At 44.8% G+C, this 16,233-nt stretch overlaps 1 protein-coding gene across 4 annotated transcripts in view; it reads left to right on the plus strand.

The window, feature by feature from the left end:
- Nucleotides 1-9,479: 9,479 nt before the first annotated feature.
- Nucleotides 9,480-16,233, plus strand: part of Igf2bp1 (insulin like growth factor 2 mRNA binding protein 1) — a 40,027-nt gene continuing 33,273 nt past the window's right edge. For all 4 annotated transcript variants that reach the window (XM_075942253.1, XM_075942254.1, XM_075942255.1 and 1 more), the window contains exons 1-2: nt 9,480-9,654; nt 10,740-10,800. In XM_075942253.1, coding sequence (XP_075798368.1) covers nt 9,480-9,654; nt 10,740-10,800 — 236 coding nt within the window. The remainder of the gene's footprint in view (nt 9,655-10,739; nt 10,801-16,233) is intronic.

Below are 16,233 nucleotides of genomic sequence, written 5' to 3' on the forward strand. Positions count from 1 at the left end.
CCCTGGCTTCACCTCCAGAGGATTCCAGAGGATCCAATGAAAACAAAAGCTCTGGATTTAGAGGACAGATGTGCCTGCAGGATCCAGGACGGAGGTGCCAGGTGTGACTAGGAGCGCTTGTTCCTCTACTATATATAACGGCGGCCCGGGGCCCAGAGTCTCAGGGCACACCACCTCATTCTCCTATGACAACATGCATAATTAATCAGACCTTTAGCTAAAGTCAGGCCGCATCCGGGATTGATCCAGAGAGCTGCAGTTAGACCTCAGCTTTTGGTCCTAATGGAAGAAATTCTGGTGGCATCAAATCCTGGGACAGCAAACGATGATTCTAAACTACTTCTGATTTAGTTTAGAAGCATATTCTCGGATGGATCATTTCAATACTCATTTGATGTTTTAATAGTTTTGCTGTAAAATTACGGGGGATTCTGTCCAGAAATCTTTAAAACTAAGAGAAGGGAGGGAGAGAGACGGAGAGAGGAAGTTAATGAGTACTATTCCCAGAGAGAACTATCAGAGTCCTTTTTCCAGTGTTCCAGCCACCTTCCCACTGCTCTCCCTTCTTATCAGATTCTTACCCAGTCTCCCACCCCAGGTACCATTAGACAGCCCAGGATGAACTTAACTCCGGAGCTTCCTAGGTCCATCTTCCAAGTGCTGGGATTGCACTCCGGGCTCTAGTATGAAATGTCTATGATTAATAAAGACAATACATAGTTTTCCAAACAATAATAAAAGCTCATACATAGCTGGCACTCAAAGTAAGATCTAGAACAAATTCAATACTTTTGAAATGTCCCATCTGTCCTTCTTGGATCAACCCTGGGCCACTTTGCAGGAATGAAGCCCATTCTGCGTTCTCTTTTCTGTGCCCCACTTCTTTCGGATGTATAACTAAACAACTTAGTGCTTAGTTTTATGCATTCTTGAACTTATAGAATTAGAACCATAATGCGTGTAATTCCTGCCTCTCAGAGCTTCGGATCGCTGTGAGAGTCCCCTGCTGGTGCTCTCACTGCCGTCACTGTCACTGCTGATGATGCCCCCATGGCATGGTTACGGCAGACCTTAGGGATTTCCAGTTTTGCTATGACAAATGTTGCATTAAGTATTATATTATTGAAAGTTTTTTTACATTTATTTTTTGTACATTTATTTTTTGTGTGTAGGAGTTTAAACCTACAGAAATTGGTGCTTTCTTTATACCAGTTGGATCCTTTAATGGAACTCAGGTTCTTGACCATGAGCATCTTTACCTTGGAGTACAATCTATGGTGTATACGTCTATAAGGACCAATGTGCATATCATGCCCTACTTTTTTTTTTTTTTTTTGTTTTGGTTTTTCGAAACAGGGTTTCTCTGTGGCTTTGGAGCCTGTCCTGGAACTAGCTCTGTAGACCAGGCTGGCCTCGAACACACAGAGATCTGCCTGCCTCTGCCTCCCGAGTGCTGGGATTAAAGGCGTGTGTCACCACTGCCCGGCCATGCCCTGCTTTTAAAGGGTCTTTCATTTTCCTTCCTTCTTCCCTTCCTTCCTCCTTCCCTTAAGTATATAGCCCTGGCTGTCCTGGAACTAGATGTGTTGACCAGGCTGGCCTGGAAATCTCTGCTTCTGCACCCTAAGTGCTGGGATTAAAAGAGTGCACATAGCACCTGGCTAAAGGGTGTTTCTTATTGTGTTAAAATTGTTCTCCTTCCAATTATTCAACAGGTTAAAAAATCCTTTCAGACAACCTGTGGGATGCGATTTCACTATATTCAGTTTTTGTTTGTTTTGTTTTTAAAGACAGGTTCTCTTTACATAACCCTGGCTGTCCTGGAACTCACTCTGTAGCCCAGTCTGGCCTCAAACTCACAAAGATCCTCCTGCCTCTGCCTCTTGAGTTCTGGAGTTAAAGTTGCACTATTTCACCATCTTCTTCCTACTAACAAATCTTGGAATTCTTTTTAAAAAATTTCAGGCTTAGTTTAGTTTCAATTTAGATCACTGTAAACTTTGGTTTTGTTCTTGTGTTTTTCTTCTCTTAGTAGTGGTGGATCTGATAGCTAGCACATTCAGTTCCCAGCCCTCTGACAGGGGTAAGAATGGAGCTCCAGAGGGCTTGGGGAATCACCAAGAAGAAATGCTCTTTCAAAGTGGCAGTTTTGAAGGACATAACAAAATAAGCCATCTTCTATGGCTAAAGGCTAGGAGTGACAGTCCCAGAAGACGCTAAGATGGCTCTTAGCTGACAGCCTTGAGTAGAGTCCTTCTCCGGGATTGCTAGCTTGGCTGTTTGGCCCCAGGGGAGTCCAGCACAACCAGGCATGTGGCAAGCAGCTGATGTAGTTGCCTGCCTACCTGAAGGCCTGCCTGGAGAAGGATGTGCAGGCTGTTTGACTCAACTCAGGGAAGGGGTTCGGCAATTGATGTGCAGGGCAGGACTGCCTTGAGCACAGAGCCAGGCTTGACAACCCAGAGATATCCACAGTTGCTATTCTTCCTGTAGACCAATTAGCCTCTTCTGTGTGATTGTGTTGTACTATTATTTACTTAAAAAAATCAGAAAGACAAAAGGCTGAAAGCAGCATTTCATCTATTCCCACTCTCCACTTCTTCTCAGTCTTTTATTCAATGTATTTTTGGTGGACATCTGTCAGTATCATGATAAGCTCTCTGGGTGAACCATAGTCTTTGTTCTCAAAGATTTCATACATAACTAATAACAAAATTAATCTTAAGCAACAGAAGGGAAGGAAAAGCCATACAAAATGTCCAAGTGTCCGGGTACTGTTCTCTAGTGAATGCTGGGACTGTAACGGTGAAGGAGTTCTGGGGTCTGTCACCCTGAAGTCTGCCTTAAAAACAAACAAACAAACAAAAACGCACCTCTTCCTTTTAGATGTGTACCATAAATCAGGCACTCTGCATCCTCTCTGGTACCAGAGATAAGGGTTTAAATGCTAACAAGTGGGAGAGGAGAGGGAAGGGGGAAGAAAAAGAAGTGTGGATAAGCACAGTGATTAAAAAGAGGGAAGACAGAGTTGTGGGGCAGGGGGGCAGCAGCACAATAAACCGGGGAGAGAGGAGCGACAAAGGGAAAAGAAAAACTGAAAAGAGGGTAAAGGTAAAGGGGGAGGGGGAGAGGAATTGACAGTGTCGGGAGCAGGAAGAAAAATGGAGGAACAAAAGAAGAGGGGGAGGAAGAGAAAGAGGAGGGAGGGGGGAGGGGCAGGGAGGAAGAGGACGGAAAAAGGATGGGATCTGGAGTCTCACTGGAGTGCAATGTGGAAAGAACTCCAATATCTGTCTCCACATACTTTATAAAGACTGCAGAAATGAAAGGGTAAAAGAAGAAATTATCCAATAATTTATCACAAAATTGCTGAACAAATCTTTTCACGTTATGTTTAAGAGTGAACATAATTCTAGTCATAGGATTTTTTTTTTAATTTGAAGTGTTTCTTGGAGAGGTAGATGAATCAAAAAATTTTCCAAATTAGCTGCTGAAAACCAGGAATCGTATTGTGGTTTAGTCAAACAACCAGTGTGAAAAAAAAACAAAAACCAAAACCACTTAGGTTGGTTGAATCCCTTCTATTTGTAAAACTAGCTTGTACATGGGAACAGAGTGAGGTGTTTTTTAATGATTTATCCCCCATCCCCGGTGTATGTGTGTGTGTGTGTGATGAAATGCTAGTGAAGTGATCCGTGTACTAATTTTTTAAATTAAAAACTAAAGACTAAGTGCAACATTTTTCCATAAGAACTTTGTCATATTTGAGGCAGCTCCTGGGGGCAAGGTGGGGTGCAGGAATCTTTATAATAATACTAGGAACATCGATTTATTTTAAGAATAAAACTTGCAAAAAGCAAACAAAAATAGGGAACTTTTTAGCCAGAAAAATATTGTCTTAAAAATGCATAGATGCTTGTAGTTACGGTTGAATTAACTTCATCTGCCTTAACATCCTAAGACATGCATTTTTAATCAAAATGCTTTAAATACTTAGATGATAACTCTGATTTTAAGTATAAAATAACCTCATTACTATCTCCATATTAAGTAATATTTAGGTGTAGATTCCCTCTTTCCCTAATTTTTTTTATTTGGAAAAACTACATTGTCTCTTCTGGAACTGTGCAGTTTCCCACAAACGAACCAGGGACCTAGTCTGCATTTTGTGCCACAGGAGACAAAACTGCTCATTATCTTGGACCAGATGACTCTGGAGTGAAACAGCAACTGCAAAAGCAGCAAGAGTATGAGAGATGCTTTAGACGTACTGGACCTCTACCAAAGAGGCAAAGTAGAGGAATTTTATTAGGAAATGAATTTGGAAACATGCATTAAAAAAAAAAAAGTCACCAGGACAAAATATTTACTTCCTCGTTTTAAGGTTTCCACACTAATTCTGAGTTAAAAAAAAAAATTGAAAATTGAAGTTTTTGTTATATACACTGGCTCAAGAAAACAAAAATTGTTTTTAAAGTTCTTCCCCTCAATCCCCTGAGTCGTCCTAGCTCAACAATTAAAAAACATTCCTTTGAGTGAATGATGATTTGAATGAGGAAAATGTTCTTTTCTGCTTATGGTCCTCTTCCATTTCATGAGATATCCTAAACACATAATTATCCTTCTTTATTTGACAAGAGAAAATGCTGCCTGTCCTTTTAAAAACTGGGACTAATTTACTTTCTCAAAGTTTATAGGCATTTAAAAAGACCTACACTTCAAACTACAGGAAGAAAGAAAACATCCCAAGGCAGTAACAACAATAAAACAAGCAAACAACAACAAAACTAACAAAATAAAACTCAGACCAAAAAAACCTCAAAACTTCCAAAACTTTGAAGTCAGTGTTATCAGGAAATGTTTCCCTTTTATTTTGCATTTCATAAGAAAGAAGTTGTAGCAAAATTAACTATGATTCATTAGAAAATATCAAATAAGGAATTCTATTTTAATAAATTTCCCTAACAGCTTTCTAGGTTTGTTTTCTCTTCTTTTTTAATGTGTTTATCCTCTCTTTTATAGAGCCTATCATTTTTTTTAAAGATAGAAATCATGGTTAAATGTTAGATTAAAATTATAATATGTATACTGGGAATTTACCCAAAGGAGTCAATACAAAAGCAGAAAGAAGTCTATGTATAAAAATACATCTTCTGCATTATTTTCCCTCCTGTACTACTTATAAAAGTTTAAAAAGTAGTGTAGCACTTTTCATAAACAATAACAAATTATTTGTACCTATTAGCCTGAATCAAATAGATAGTTATGAAAACTTTGAGGCAGTATAACAAGTGCCATGGTAGTCGGTGAAAAAGAAAGATATAAAAAGATAAAACAGAAAATTAGTACAAACTAAAAAACGTTGGCAAGAAACACTAGAAAATACATTGAATTTTGTGTGATAATAAAATGGTTTATTTTGGAACTGCTTCTTCAGTTTTCAACTATGTAAAAAGTGGCTTTATTCTTTTACACTTTTTCCTCTCTGCATGTTTGTACTGAAGGAAAACGAACAAAATTCTATCTTTAAAATGGAATCCAGTTTCAGTGTTTTGAAGTTAAGAGGGGAGCTGACCAAACATTTCTTTAGGAAAGAAATGGACTAGGAGGAGGAAAAGGAGAAAAAAGCCAGAAAGGTAATAACTATAATTGTGAATATTATTTTACATCATAAAGAATATTATTTTACATCATAAATGTAATTGTTAAGGAGAAATGTCTCCTTCAGATATATTAACTCACACAGAAACTTCAATTTTACTGTGAAAATTTATCTTTTGCTAAAAATAGGGGAAAAAAACCACCATGTTTGTCTCTAATATCAAAACTAAAGCAGAACACTACTCAAGGGAGTTGAAAGTCTTCTATCCCTTTCATCCACCTAAGAATATGAACCCTAGCAAGACACAACCTTTTGGCAGATTCATTTTTGTGCTGGGCACATTCACAGCAGGGGGATACATAAATGGTCAGTCAACACCACTAGTTCCCCCAACCACAACCTAAAGTAGCCAGGTCACTGATGCTAAACTCATGTGGGGGCTAAGGACTGCCCCTCACCCCAGCTGCTCTGGGCACTTGAAAAACTTTTGCAGCCTCTGACTGTAAACACAGAAGCCCTGTCTTGTGGGGGAAGGGGTAGGGAGGAGAGAGGATTAGAATTTAGTGAAACAGCTAACTTTGAAAAAGAATCAGTGTGAATAGAAATAATTGGTACTTTGTTAATGAAATAATTTTTAAAAGATTTTGAAAACAGACTAGAAGTAGCCTACTCTGAATTTCTATTTTTTCCTTTTAATATCATTTAAAGAAAAAAAACTAACACTTAAATTATATCTTAAATTTAAAAAAAGTCAACTTAAAAGTGAATTGAATTAAATTACTATTTTTAGTAGTTTGGTTTCTCATGAACTCTAGGATACTAAAAGATGAGTTGTATTTTGTGAGAGAGTAGAAGTCTGGGTAGGTTTTTTTTTTTTTTTTTTGAGGGTTAAATTGCTTTTGTTTTAGGAAGAAAGCAAGCAGTGGTTAGAGTACCCAGAGAGACTATCTGAGAAGTGCTTTTTTTTTTTTTTCTTAATCCCTAAAGATTTAAAGTAAATGAAGCAAACAGCAACTCAAGTATTCGGGAGCTAGGATGTCCTGCCTAGGTACCTTCTTTCTTGTTCCCCAATATTACAAAAGATTTGGAGACAGAGTTACTATTTATGAAGACCCAAAGGCTATTACAGACAGCTCCTGAGACCATCTTTTGGCCCTTTGCAAAAATCTACAAAGCCCCCAGGCAACAGATCCACACATTCTAGCCAAGAGAATCCCTCCCCATTGGACTTTTAATTTTCTTCAATTCTCTTTACTCTGCAGTTTTGTTTTTTTCTTTTTTCATTCAAAATGTTTGCTGTGAGTGCCTACTATGTGGCAGGCACTGTTTCCAGCTCATTGGCTTAGTTTGTTAAAAATTACGTTGTGTTCAAGAGCTGACAAAATACGAAGTTGGTGGGGGCTGGGAGATGTCGGGGAGGGCGTGTGGGGACAGAGATGCAGCTGTCTCCCACCTTCATGGATAGTAACATTTTTTTTCCTACTAAGCAACTAATAGATAGTAGTAGTAAATTCCTGTTGCTTCATTGGAAGAAAAAGGTCACAAAAACAAAAAATCCGACAAACACGTGGCTGGCTAGAACAAAACGCTGATTTCAGAGAGTGGATTCTGAAGGTGGAGGAGACTCAGAAACCGAGTTGGAAGCCCTCCCCCGCCCCATTTCTTCCCAGCGCGCCGGAAAAACGAGGAGGGGGACAAAGGTGTTGGGTGTTGTGTTTTAACTCCAGACTTTTCCAACCGTAGGTAATCATCCGGCAGAAGGAAGGTGAGCCAAAGTCGGAGTTGGCTTACGGACTTTGCAAACGAAAAAATAACAATAAAAAAGATTCAAGCCATTCATATCTTTGCAGTCAACACGTGTTACGGAGCCGGCCCGGGCCGCAGGCGACTGAGACAATGGGGTCGGGACGGGGAAAGGGGAGAATGACCCCCTTCTTCACCTGCCCTTGCAGCACGCGTGCCCCAGACAACCCTTCTCCCTCCCGCAGACTCGCGCGGCTCAGGGAACATCCTTTCTTGGGGGGGGGTGAGTGGTCGTCGGCCCCCTTCGTCACGATGGCTGGGTAGGGGGCTTCTCCCGAGTCCCCGGGCTGCGCTCTTCAACACCCGCTGGCGTAGCCCCAGCCTCCGCCACAGGAAACTCGGTGTTCCCCGCGTCGAGCCGGGGATCCCGGGATTGCGCGTGCAATGCATCCCGCGCTCCGCTGCGTGTCCCGGACTCCAGCGCGCGGACCCCTCCCCCACCGCGCAGACGGGGTGCGACCGCCCACGTGTCGCCCCCTGCCCACTCCGCTCTTTCCCTCAAGCTCCCGGAGCTGGAGGATCCGGAACGCGTCGGTCCGGGCCGAGGGAAGGGACCTGGGCGGATCCACTTCCCCCTCCTCTTGGGGGGGTGAGAAGGAGGGCCGCAGCCCCCTCCCCCGCCTCGCGCTTCCTCGAGCGGCGAGCGGAAATTACCCCCTCCCCGCTCGGGGCTGACCTGGGGACGTGGGCGGGGCCTCGCCCCCCCCACCCCACGGCGGCCTTCCAAAATCTAGTACCCCAAACTAAGTTCCGAGACCCAAACCCTGCGCGTGGACAGCCGCTCTTGACATCTCGGGTGGAGCGGACGCAGGCGACTCCACCTGTCCGCTCCTGGCGTGGGGAGGGCGAGGGGACTCTCAGGTCTCCACCCGGTCACTCCCTTCTGAAACCAACCCCCCCTTTGGTTCGCTGGCTCTCGGTGAAGCGACCACCCCTCATCGTTGTCCCCCACCCTGCTGGTCCTTTGGGGGTGATCTCGAGCCGCGGGCTTCCCCCCAAGAACGCTGGAGTGTTGTCATCCAGCAGCTGGATTGGGTGCGAGCCAGCTTTCCACCAGTGGGGATCCCGAAACACGATGTGCTGCGGGTCCCTCGTTCCCAGGCGCTGTCCCCCGTGTTCTCAGCTTCCTGGTCCCGCGCAATCAGGGTCCCCGGGAGTCCAAGGGAAGTCTCGTGGGGGTGTGGCGGGGAAGACAGTGACCCCCTACTTAGAAATGTGGAGGGAAGGCGTCTTTCCTTGTAAATAACCGGTTCTTGCGACCCCCTCCTGAAGACCCCAGAGTCCTCAGCTTCTCTTTGTCTGTCTCGGCCGTTCCCCGCCTGTCAGTCGCTCGCAGTTTACCGGGGTGGGGTGGGCAACCCACTCTTCACAAAAATGAATAAAAAAAAAAAACCGTACATTTTAGTCCTAAAGACTGGGGAGATTTGGGTCGCCACGACCCTCCCCCATTGCAGGTCAAAGTGGCAAGATGGGTGGGGGCGGGGCGCCGCCTTAGGGGCCAGGTTCTTGCAAAGGGGGAGGGGGCGAGGAGAGCTTCGGGGACTCTCTCCACCTTCCTGGTTTATTCCGGGGGCGCGCTGAGTGCTCCCCAAGACCTGAGACTGTTGGGTTGGACCAGGTTGGAGGGCCAAGGGGCCCGGTGGCGTCGGGGGTCTTTCCCTGCAGGGTGGGTGGGGGCTGTCACCACGTGGCTTCGCCTTTTTTTTTTTCCGCTCCATTTTTTTTTTCCTAGTCGATTTTATTTAGAGGCGGCGCCAGGGCGGCCGCGGAGAAACGTGACACACCAGCCCGCTCGCAGGGGTTTCGGACCGAAGGGAAGGAGCTGCGCGCGGCGTCGTCCACTTCCCTGCGCTCCGCGGGCACTTCTCCAGGGCTAACCCGAACTCTCCCGTGACCTCCGTGTGCCCTCAGGCCGCCCACCCGCCCGGAGCTCCGGACAACTTCAGGGGTGGGGTGCGTAGAAAGTTTGCAGCTCCCGCCGCCCGCCTCCACGCCTCTCGGCCTAGGAGGCTCTCCGCCCGCGCCCGCCCGTTTGGCCTTGCCCGGGACCGCGTCCTGCCCCGCCACCGCCACCATGAACAAGCTTTACATCGGCAACCTCAACGAGAGCGTGACTCCAGCCGACTTGGAGAAAGTATTTGCGGAGCACAAGATCTCCTACAGCGGCCAGTTCTTGGTCAAATCCGGCTACGCCTTCGTGGACTGCCCCGACGAGCACTGGGCGATGAAGGCCATCGAAACTTTCTCGGGTAAGAGCGCGGCCACCTCCCTGGGGGAAAAAAAAGCCCACACAACGAAATCCCGAACAACGGAGACCTGCAGCTCCTCTTTTTCCATGCCCGCCAACTCTTCCCGGACCCGCGGGGCTCGGCCTCGGTACCCTGCCTCGACCGACCTCCCTCGACGCCCCCTCCCCACGCAGACATAGTCGGGATTTCCTTCCCCCCGCCCGGGACGCTCGTGGCTCCTTGGCCCCCTCCCCACCGACGGGGCGGGAGCCCCCGTTGGCAACTGGTGGGGGTGGGGGTCTCGCGGACACCGGGGTCCGGGTCTAGGCGTGGTTTCCCCGTTGCCCCCCCCCACCCCCCTCCGCTGAAAGCCCCCCCACGCCCATGCTCGCCCTCCTAGGCCTTTCCAAGAGGGGTGTTCCCGCACCTCGGGTGTCTTCCCGCTCTTCTGGGGACAAGCCCTGAGACAGGACGTAGGAGGAAGGGGCTCCCGCCTCCCGCCCAAGGCCTGGGGCTTGAGCCATTTTGATTTGAAAGTGGGGCGTGAGCCGGGTGGCGCGGCGGCGCCGGGTCGCCATGCTGCTTCCCGAGACGCCGAGGCCGAGCCGAGAGGCGCGCGGCTGCCGCCAGGGACCCTCCCCACCGCCCCCCCTCCGGGGGCCTCCGCTCGCCCTCCGGCCCCGACAGGTGACGCCTTGTCGCCGAAGCTCTGCTCAGTGGCTTGGCCGGAACATAAAGTTGGATACTCTGCCCCCACCCCACATTGAGAAACCGGGTGCTCCGTCCCCCTGGCTCCTTCCTTCTACTTCTGGGAGTCGCAGAAGCCGCGCGCTCGCACAAACGCTCTCACACCTTTCCTAAATCTGGCTCTCAGAGCAGTCTGTTCAACTAGCCCACGTGATTAGTGGAAATAAAACGAAAATTTGAAAAACAACGAAATTACGGGTTTTATCATGCCTGGAGCAACCTTTCCCCACACAGCCTTCGGCAGCTATAGGCTAGATCCTAGGAGGCCCAGGAATTCTTGAATTTAGCTAATGTCCCTTACCCAACCTTTCTCCCCATCCCCCACTGTTACCCTCATTTATTTTTTTTTCAATCTTCAGGGAAAGTGGAACTACAAGGAAAACGACTAGAGATTGAACACTCGGTCCCCAAAAAACAAAGGTAGGAAAGAGCTCATTTGGGGGAACTGAGAGGAATATTAAGGGGATCCATAGCGTCTCCAGTGGAATAAACCCATTACTGGCCTTTCCACCTCCAACTCCGGATGTTGGGGGCTGGGAGAAGATTGGCCAAGATCTTGTAATGGTTGTTTTACAGCCTAAAAAAAAAAATAACAAATCAACAACTTGGGACTGGGGTCGGCCAAAAGATGTTACTTGAAGAAATTAAAGAGAAAAAAAAATCGATAGGGTAAGAAGTACCGTGGAGTTAGTTCAAAGTGTGGGACCATTTTTGTTGGGAAGCTTAAATACGGAAAGTTCAAACTCATGGCGGGGGTGATTTCTTCAACTTCCTGCCAGGCCTCGTTTTTTTTTTTTTTTCGGTTTTTCTTATTCACGTCATAATTTGAACGTGGATTCAAGGGAGTCCTTTTCCAATTGGGGCTGAAATAATGAACAGCCAAGCTACCCCCATTAGAATCTCCTTATACTGTGTTAATTTCTGCTACAGGCACGGATTTTGTTGCCCCCTCAGAGACCCTCCTCCCCAGCCCCTAACATCTTATATTGCCCCTTGAACTGGATTTGCAAAGAATATGCTTTAGCTGTACTATCCCTTTCCAGCCCCCCCACCCCCACTCCTTCAGCCCATTGTTACGAGGGACCATCTGGGGTGAGAGCTTTTGTGAGCAGGCTGTGAGCTGGGGCTCTTTGGAGGGTCTAGAACTCTGGGGATGAATGGGTGTGTGTGTGTTCTCATGTGAGTTCCTTTTACCCTGTGTTCCGTCTTTTTCCAGCAAAATGGGGTATCTCCATCTTGCTCCCCTAAGATTCAGGGTGCCTTTCCCAGCCTGCCTTGAATTCTGAAGTCTTTGCTTGAACTCTGGCTGTAGAGTGTAAGGGCCGTGTTTCTCATAGCAGACTTTTTGAACATGGTTGACCGTGCAGTTTTCTTTTCTGTGCTTAGTTGGGAGCAGCCCTCAGTATATTTTTAATTCCTTCAACCCCTCTCTCAACTTCCTGTATTTCTGAACAGATTTTGGCCCTTCCTAGGTGGGAAGGTGCTGTGTGGGGGGTATTTGTAATAATCTAGGAACTTTAGCCTGGAGATAAACCCTTCCGTGGTTTGGCTTCTGATTTTTAAGTAACTGAATTATTGTATCTATGGATGATCAATAGGGCTTGTGTCTCTGTTTATAGAGTGTGATTTGTTGTCAGATGCTTGAGAAACTTACTGGGAAGGTTCTTAACAGCTAGAGGCAAAAGAGGCACGAAGGAAAGAAGTCATTTTGAAAAATTTTTGGGAGATGAAAATAATTGAGTTAAATTATTTGAAGGTTATGGATATTAAATTCAAAGCTGTTTTGGTGGTAAATCTAATACCTGGAATTGTGAAATGTGTGATCATTCCCCCCCCCTCTGCTCTTGAGAATGGTTTAGAATTTAAAGCCGAAGAAGGAAAAAGAGATAGGAAAATGTGGCAAAATGGAACTCAAAACATTTATATTTTAATTTTCATGGTGCCCTGTATTTGTGAATCTCTCTCTTCAAGCCATCTGCTTGCTTTTAAGGCATTTCTGTCTAGGCTCCTTGTTCCCTCCAAAATGCGTTACTAGGAGCTATTACTAGCTAGCTCCTTTGGGTTGGAATGGAAAGGGGGTCTGTGAGAAGGCGGCTCTTTAATTTTCTCTTTTCACGTCTATACTAAATTACATCTTTTGTGTGTTCTCCCCATTACTGAAAAATTTTCGAGACAAACATTGAACTGGTTGTCTTTTTTTCTCCCCTCCTGAGTGATGTCAGAAGAGAATATTTCTAACATGAACCAATTTTTGATGTCCTGGGGTTTAAAAAAATAGTTTGTTTTTATTAAGTCAGTTTGCTGTTTTGTGTTCTTTGAGGAATCATTTTGTGGTGTTTGTCTAGTTTGTGTCTGAACGTAACTCCCTCATTTGAGTTTGTCACTGGAGTTTTCAAGCTTTTAGTTGGGACTGACATCCGAAGCAAACGAACACCTGTAGAAGTGTCTTTTTGCTGTGTGTGCTGTGTTTTTAGTGTTTAAAATTGAACTCTTGACACACTCAGTTGCATATGGATTATGATTTGAAAGTATTACTGTATTTTGTTGTTCCTTTGAATATATTTGATATGATTTATGCCTTTTAAAAACCCAATTAGTCCTAGCATCATATATAAGTTGAAAACCACAGGTTTGAATTTTAAATATGAGAGATGTTAAATTTCACTATTATCTTAACCAACTCTGCGCTGGAAATTTGGTTGGCAATTTTGGCCTAGAGTTTATATCTATTCACTGGCAATCATTGGTTCAAAGGAGAAGGACCCAAAGCATTTTAAAAACAGGTATGCAGCATTTGTTTACTTGTATTTGCTTCCAGGAAGTTGAGTAAATGAAGGAGGGGCCATTTAGACTTTCAAAGAGAGGAAAATGATTTGATTTACTTTGCAAGAGAATGAAACTTTCCTTACACCTACCCCAGAGGCCTTTTTCCAGGAGAGTGAGACCTAAACCTTGCACAGTTTACTGTCAACTGGTCTCAGCAAAATAAAATGTTGCTATTAACAACATATGAAAGATGCTTATTGCTCTTTGCCCCAGGTAATTCCAAGTTTGAGTTTTTTTTTTTTAAGGCAGGTTGATAATAGTTCTTTACTTTTACTTGATTTAAAATGAAGCGGGTTAATATTTTCTCCTAAATTTCCAATGATTAAAATGAAAACTAGGTCTCTTTTCCAAGGGTGAAAAATGCTAAAAAAAAGAATGTATCCCAATTTGATTCCTATTTTATAAGTTTAATTTTCTGAACTCAGCACCTTAAAATCTGTGAAGGGTTGTTCCGTGCACGACAGGAAATATTCTCGACTTTCTTAAAATGAACTGTAGAAACCTTGAGTGATTGAGTCACTAAATCTTTTCAGAACATGCTAAACCACCTTCAGAAATAAGTTTGCATTTACTCTGAAGGCAAGCAGCACACAGTTTGGAGTTAAGGGCTGAACAACTAAAGGAGGCTGAAAAATAGCCCCCAGGGCTTTCTACAGCACTTTTGTGGAAGCTGCTTGTGGAACACACCTTTTGTTGGGAGGCAGAGGCAGGCGGATCTATGTGAGTTCAAGACCAGCCTGGTCTGTTTAGTGAGTTCCAGGACAGCCAGGGCTACACAGAGAAGCCCTGTCTTGGAAAACAAAACAACAAAAAGTTTATAATAGAAGCAATTTGTAACTTTTTTTGTCAAAAGGATGTTAGCCTGCAAAATTAAGTGGAAAAAAAAATGGTTGTCTTTGTTTTCTTTAGTATTTGGAGGAAATTCCATCCATTTTAGTTTGCACTTAGAAATGAATTTTACAAATCCATAAATTTACTGTATTGCTAGAAAAAAATTAGTTTCTTTCCTTTTTTTTTTTTTTTGTTTTTTTTCTAGACAGGGCTTCTCTGTAGCTTTGGAGCCTGTCCTGAAACTAGCTCTTGTAGACCAGGCTGGCCTTGAACTCACAAGATCCACCTGCCTCTGCCTCCTGGGCGCTGGGATTAAAGGCTGCGTAGCCACCGCCCGACACTTCCTTATTTTTTAAGATTTATTTATCTATTTATTTCCTGTGCCTTGGTGTTTTACCTGCAAGTCTGTGTGAGGGTGTAAGATCCCCTGGAACTGGAGTTACAGACAGCCGTGATCTGCCATGTGGGTGCTAGGAATTAAACCCAGATCCTTTGCGGAAGAACAGCCAGTGCACTTAACCACTGAACCAACTCTCCAGGACTGAATTTCTTTCTTTCTTTCTTTCTTTCTTTCTTTCTTTCTTTCTTTCCTTCCTTCCTTTCTTTCTTTCTTTCTTTTTTTTGGCGATGAGGATGGGATTCGAGCCCACGCGTGCATAGCACAAAGCACTGAATTTCTTAATCTTAGGTTTTCTTACCCACATTAGAAAGATGAAATTTTACTCTGTTAGTAAAGCAGGGAAGATTTGGGATTCCCATCACAAAATTCGGAGGGACTTTATTCTTGTCTACGGTTTGATGGCGTGGGTTTTGGTTGTCTTACAATGTTTCTGGATGAAATACATAACAGCAGTTGGAAGCCTCTTGATTCAAGGGTTTTGGGTGTGTCAGCCTTTCAGAGTTACCCTCATAGATAATCTGTTTTTTTTTTTTTTTTTGGTTTTTCGAGACAGGGTTTCTCTGTGGCTTTGGAGCCTGTCCTGGAACTAGCTCTGTAGACCAGGCTGGTCTCGAACTCCCAGAGATCCGCCTGCCTCTGCCTCCCGAGTGCTGGGATTAAAGGCGTGCGCCACCATCGCCCGGCTCTCATAGATAATCTGAATCTAACTCACGAGTGGCTTTTTTTTAAGGCATGGGTTTTTGGTGTTTATTTTTTATTCTGTGCTTTAATGTACAGTTGACATTTGAGACAGGTTAGTGAAAGACACTTAAAAATATTTTATTAAAACCTTATATTTGAGGCCAGCAGTTGCTGGTGCACGCCTTTAATCTTAACACTCCCTGCACTCAGCAGGAAGAGGCAGGCAGATTTCTGTTTGAGGTCAACCTGGTCTACAGAGTTAAGACAGCCAGGGCTGTTAAACAGCGAAACCAACCAACCATCCAAACAAACAAAAAACCCAAACCTGCTGTGTGGTGGTATACACCTTTAATCCCAGCACTCTGGAGGCAGAGAACAGATCTCTGTTGAGTTTGAGGCCAGCCTGGTCTACGTAGTGAGTTTCAGGACAGCCAGGGGCTATGTAGAGAGACTATCTCAAAAAAAAAAAAAAATCTTCATTAGGTTTGGTTAGGTGAAAAGAAGGACACTAGCAACTGTTTGTGTTTTGAGACTGATTAGGTCGGTCTCGCTGTGTATCCCAGGTTGGCCTGGAACTCCCTGTATAGCTCAGGCTGGCCCCAGCCAGATGGTAAACCTCAGAGAACCTCCAGAGTGTTGTGATTACAGCCTCTGGACCTGGCTGGCTGTTTAAAGTTTAGAGATTTCTCGTTGAAGAAAAATGTTTTTGGTGCCCACTTCTGTTTATCTGTGGAAGGTGGCCGGCCACCAAAAGAAAAGTGGACCTAAGGCGATAGAGGAAGTGACATTTTCCCGTCTGTTAAAATTTAAATTGTTCGCCGGGCGGTGGTGGCGCACGCCTTTAATCCTAGCACTCGGGAGGCAGAGGCAGGCGGATCTCTGTGAGTTCGAGACCAGCCTGGTCTACAAGAGCTAGTTCCAGGACAGGCTCCAAAACCACAGAGAAACCCTGTCTTGAAAAACCAAAAAAAAAAAAAAAAATTTAAATTGTTGCTGGGCAGTGGTGGCCCACGTCTTTAATCCCAGCCTTGGGGAGGCAGAGGCAGGCCGATTTCTAAGTTCCAGGACAGCCAAGGCTGTTAACAGAGAAACCCTGTCTCGAAAAATAAGTTTAA

This window comes from Microtus pennsylvanicus, chromosome 11 (genome assembly GCF_037038515.1).
Source record: "Microtus pennsylvanicus isolate mMicPen1 chromosome 11, mMicPen1.hap1, whole genome shotgun sequence".
Taxonomy (NCBI): domain Eukaryota; kingdom Metazoa; phylum Chordata; class Mammalia; order Rodentia; family Cricetidae; genus Microtus; species Microtus pennsylvanicus.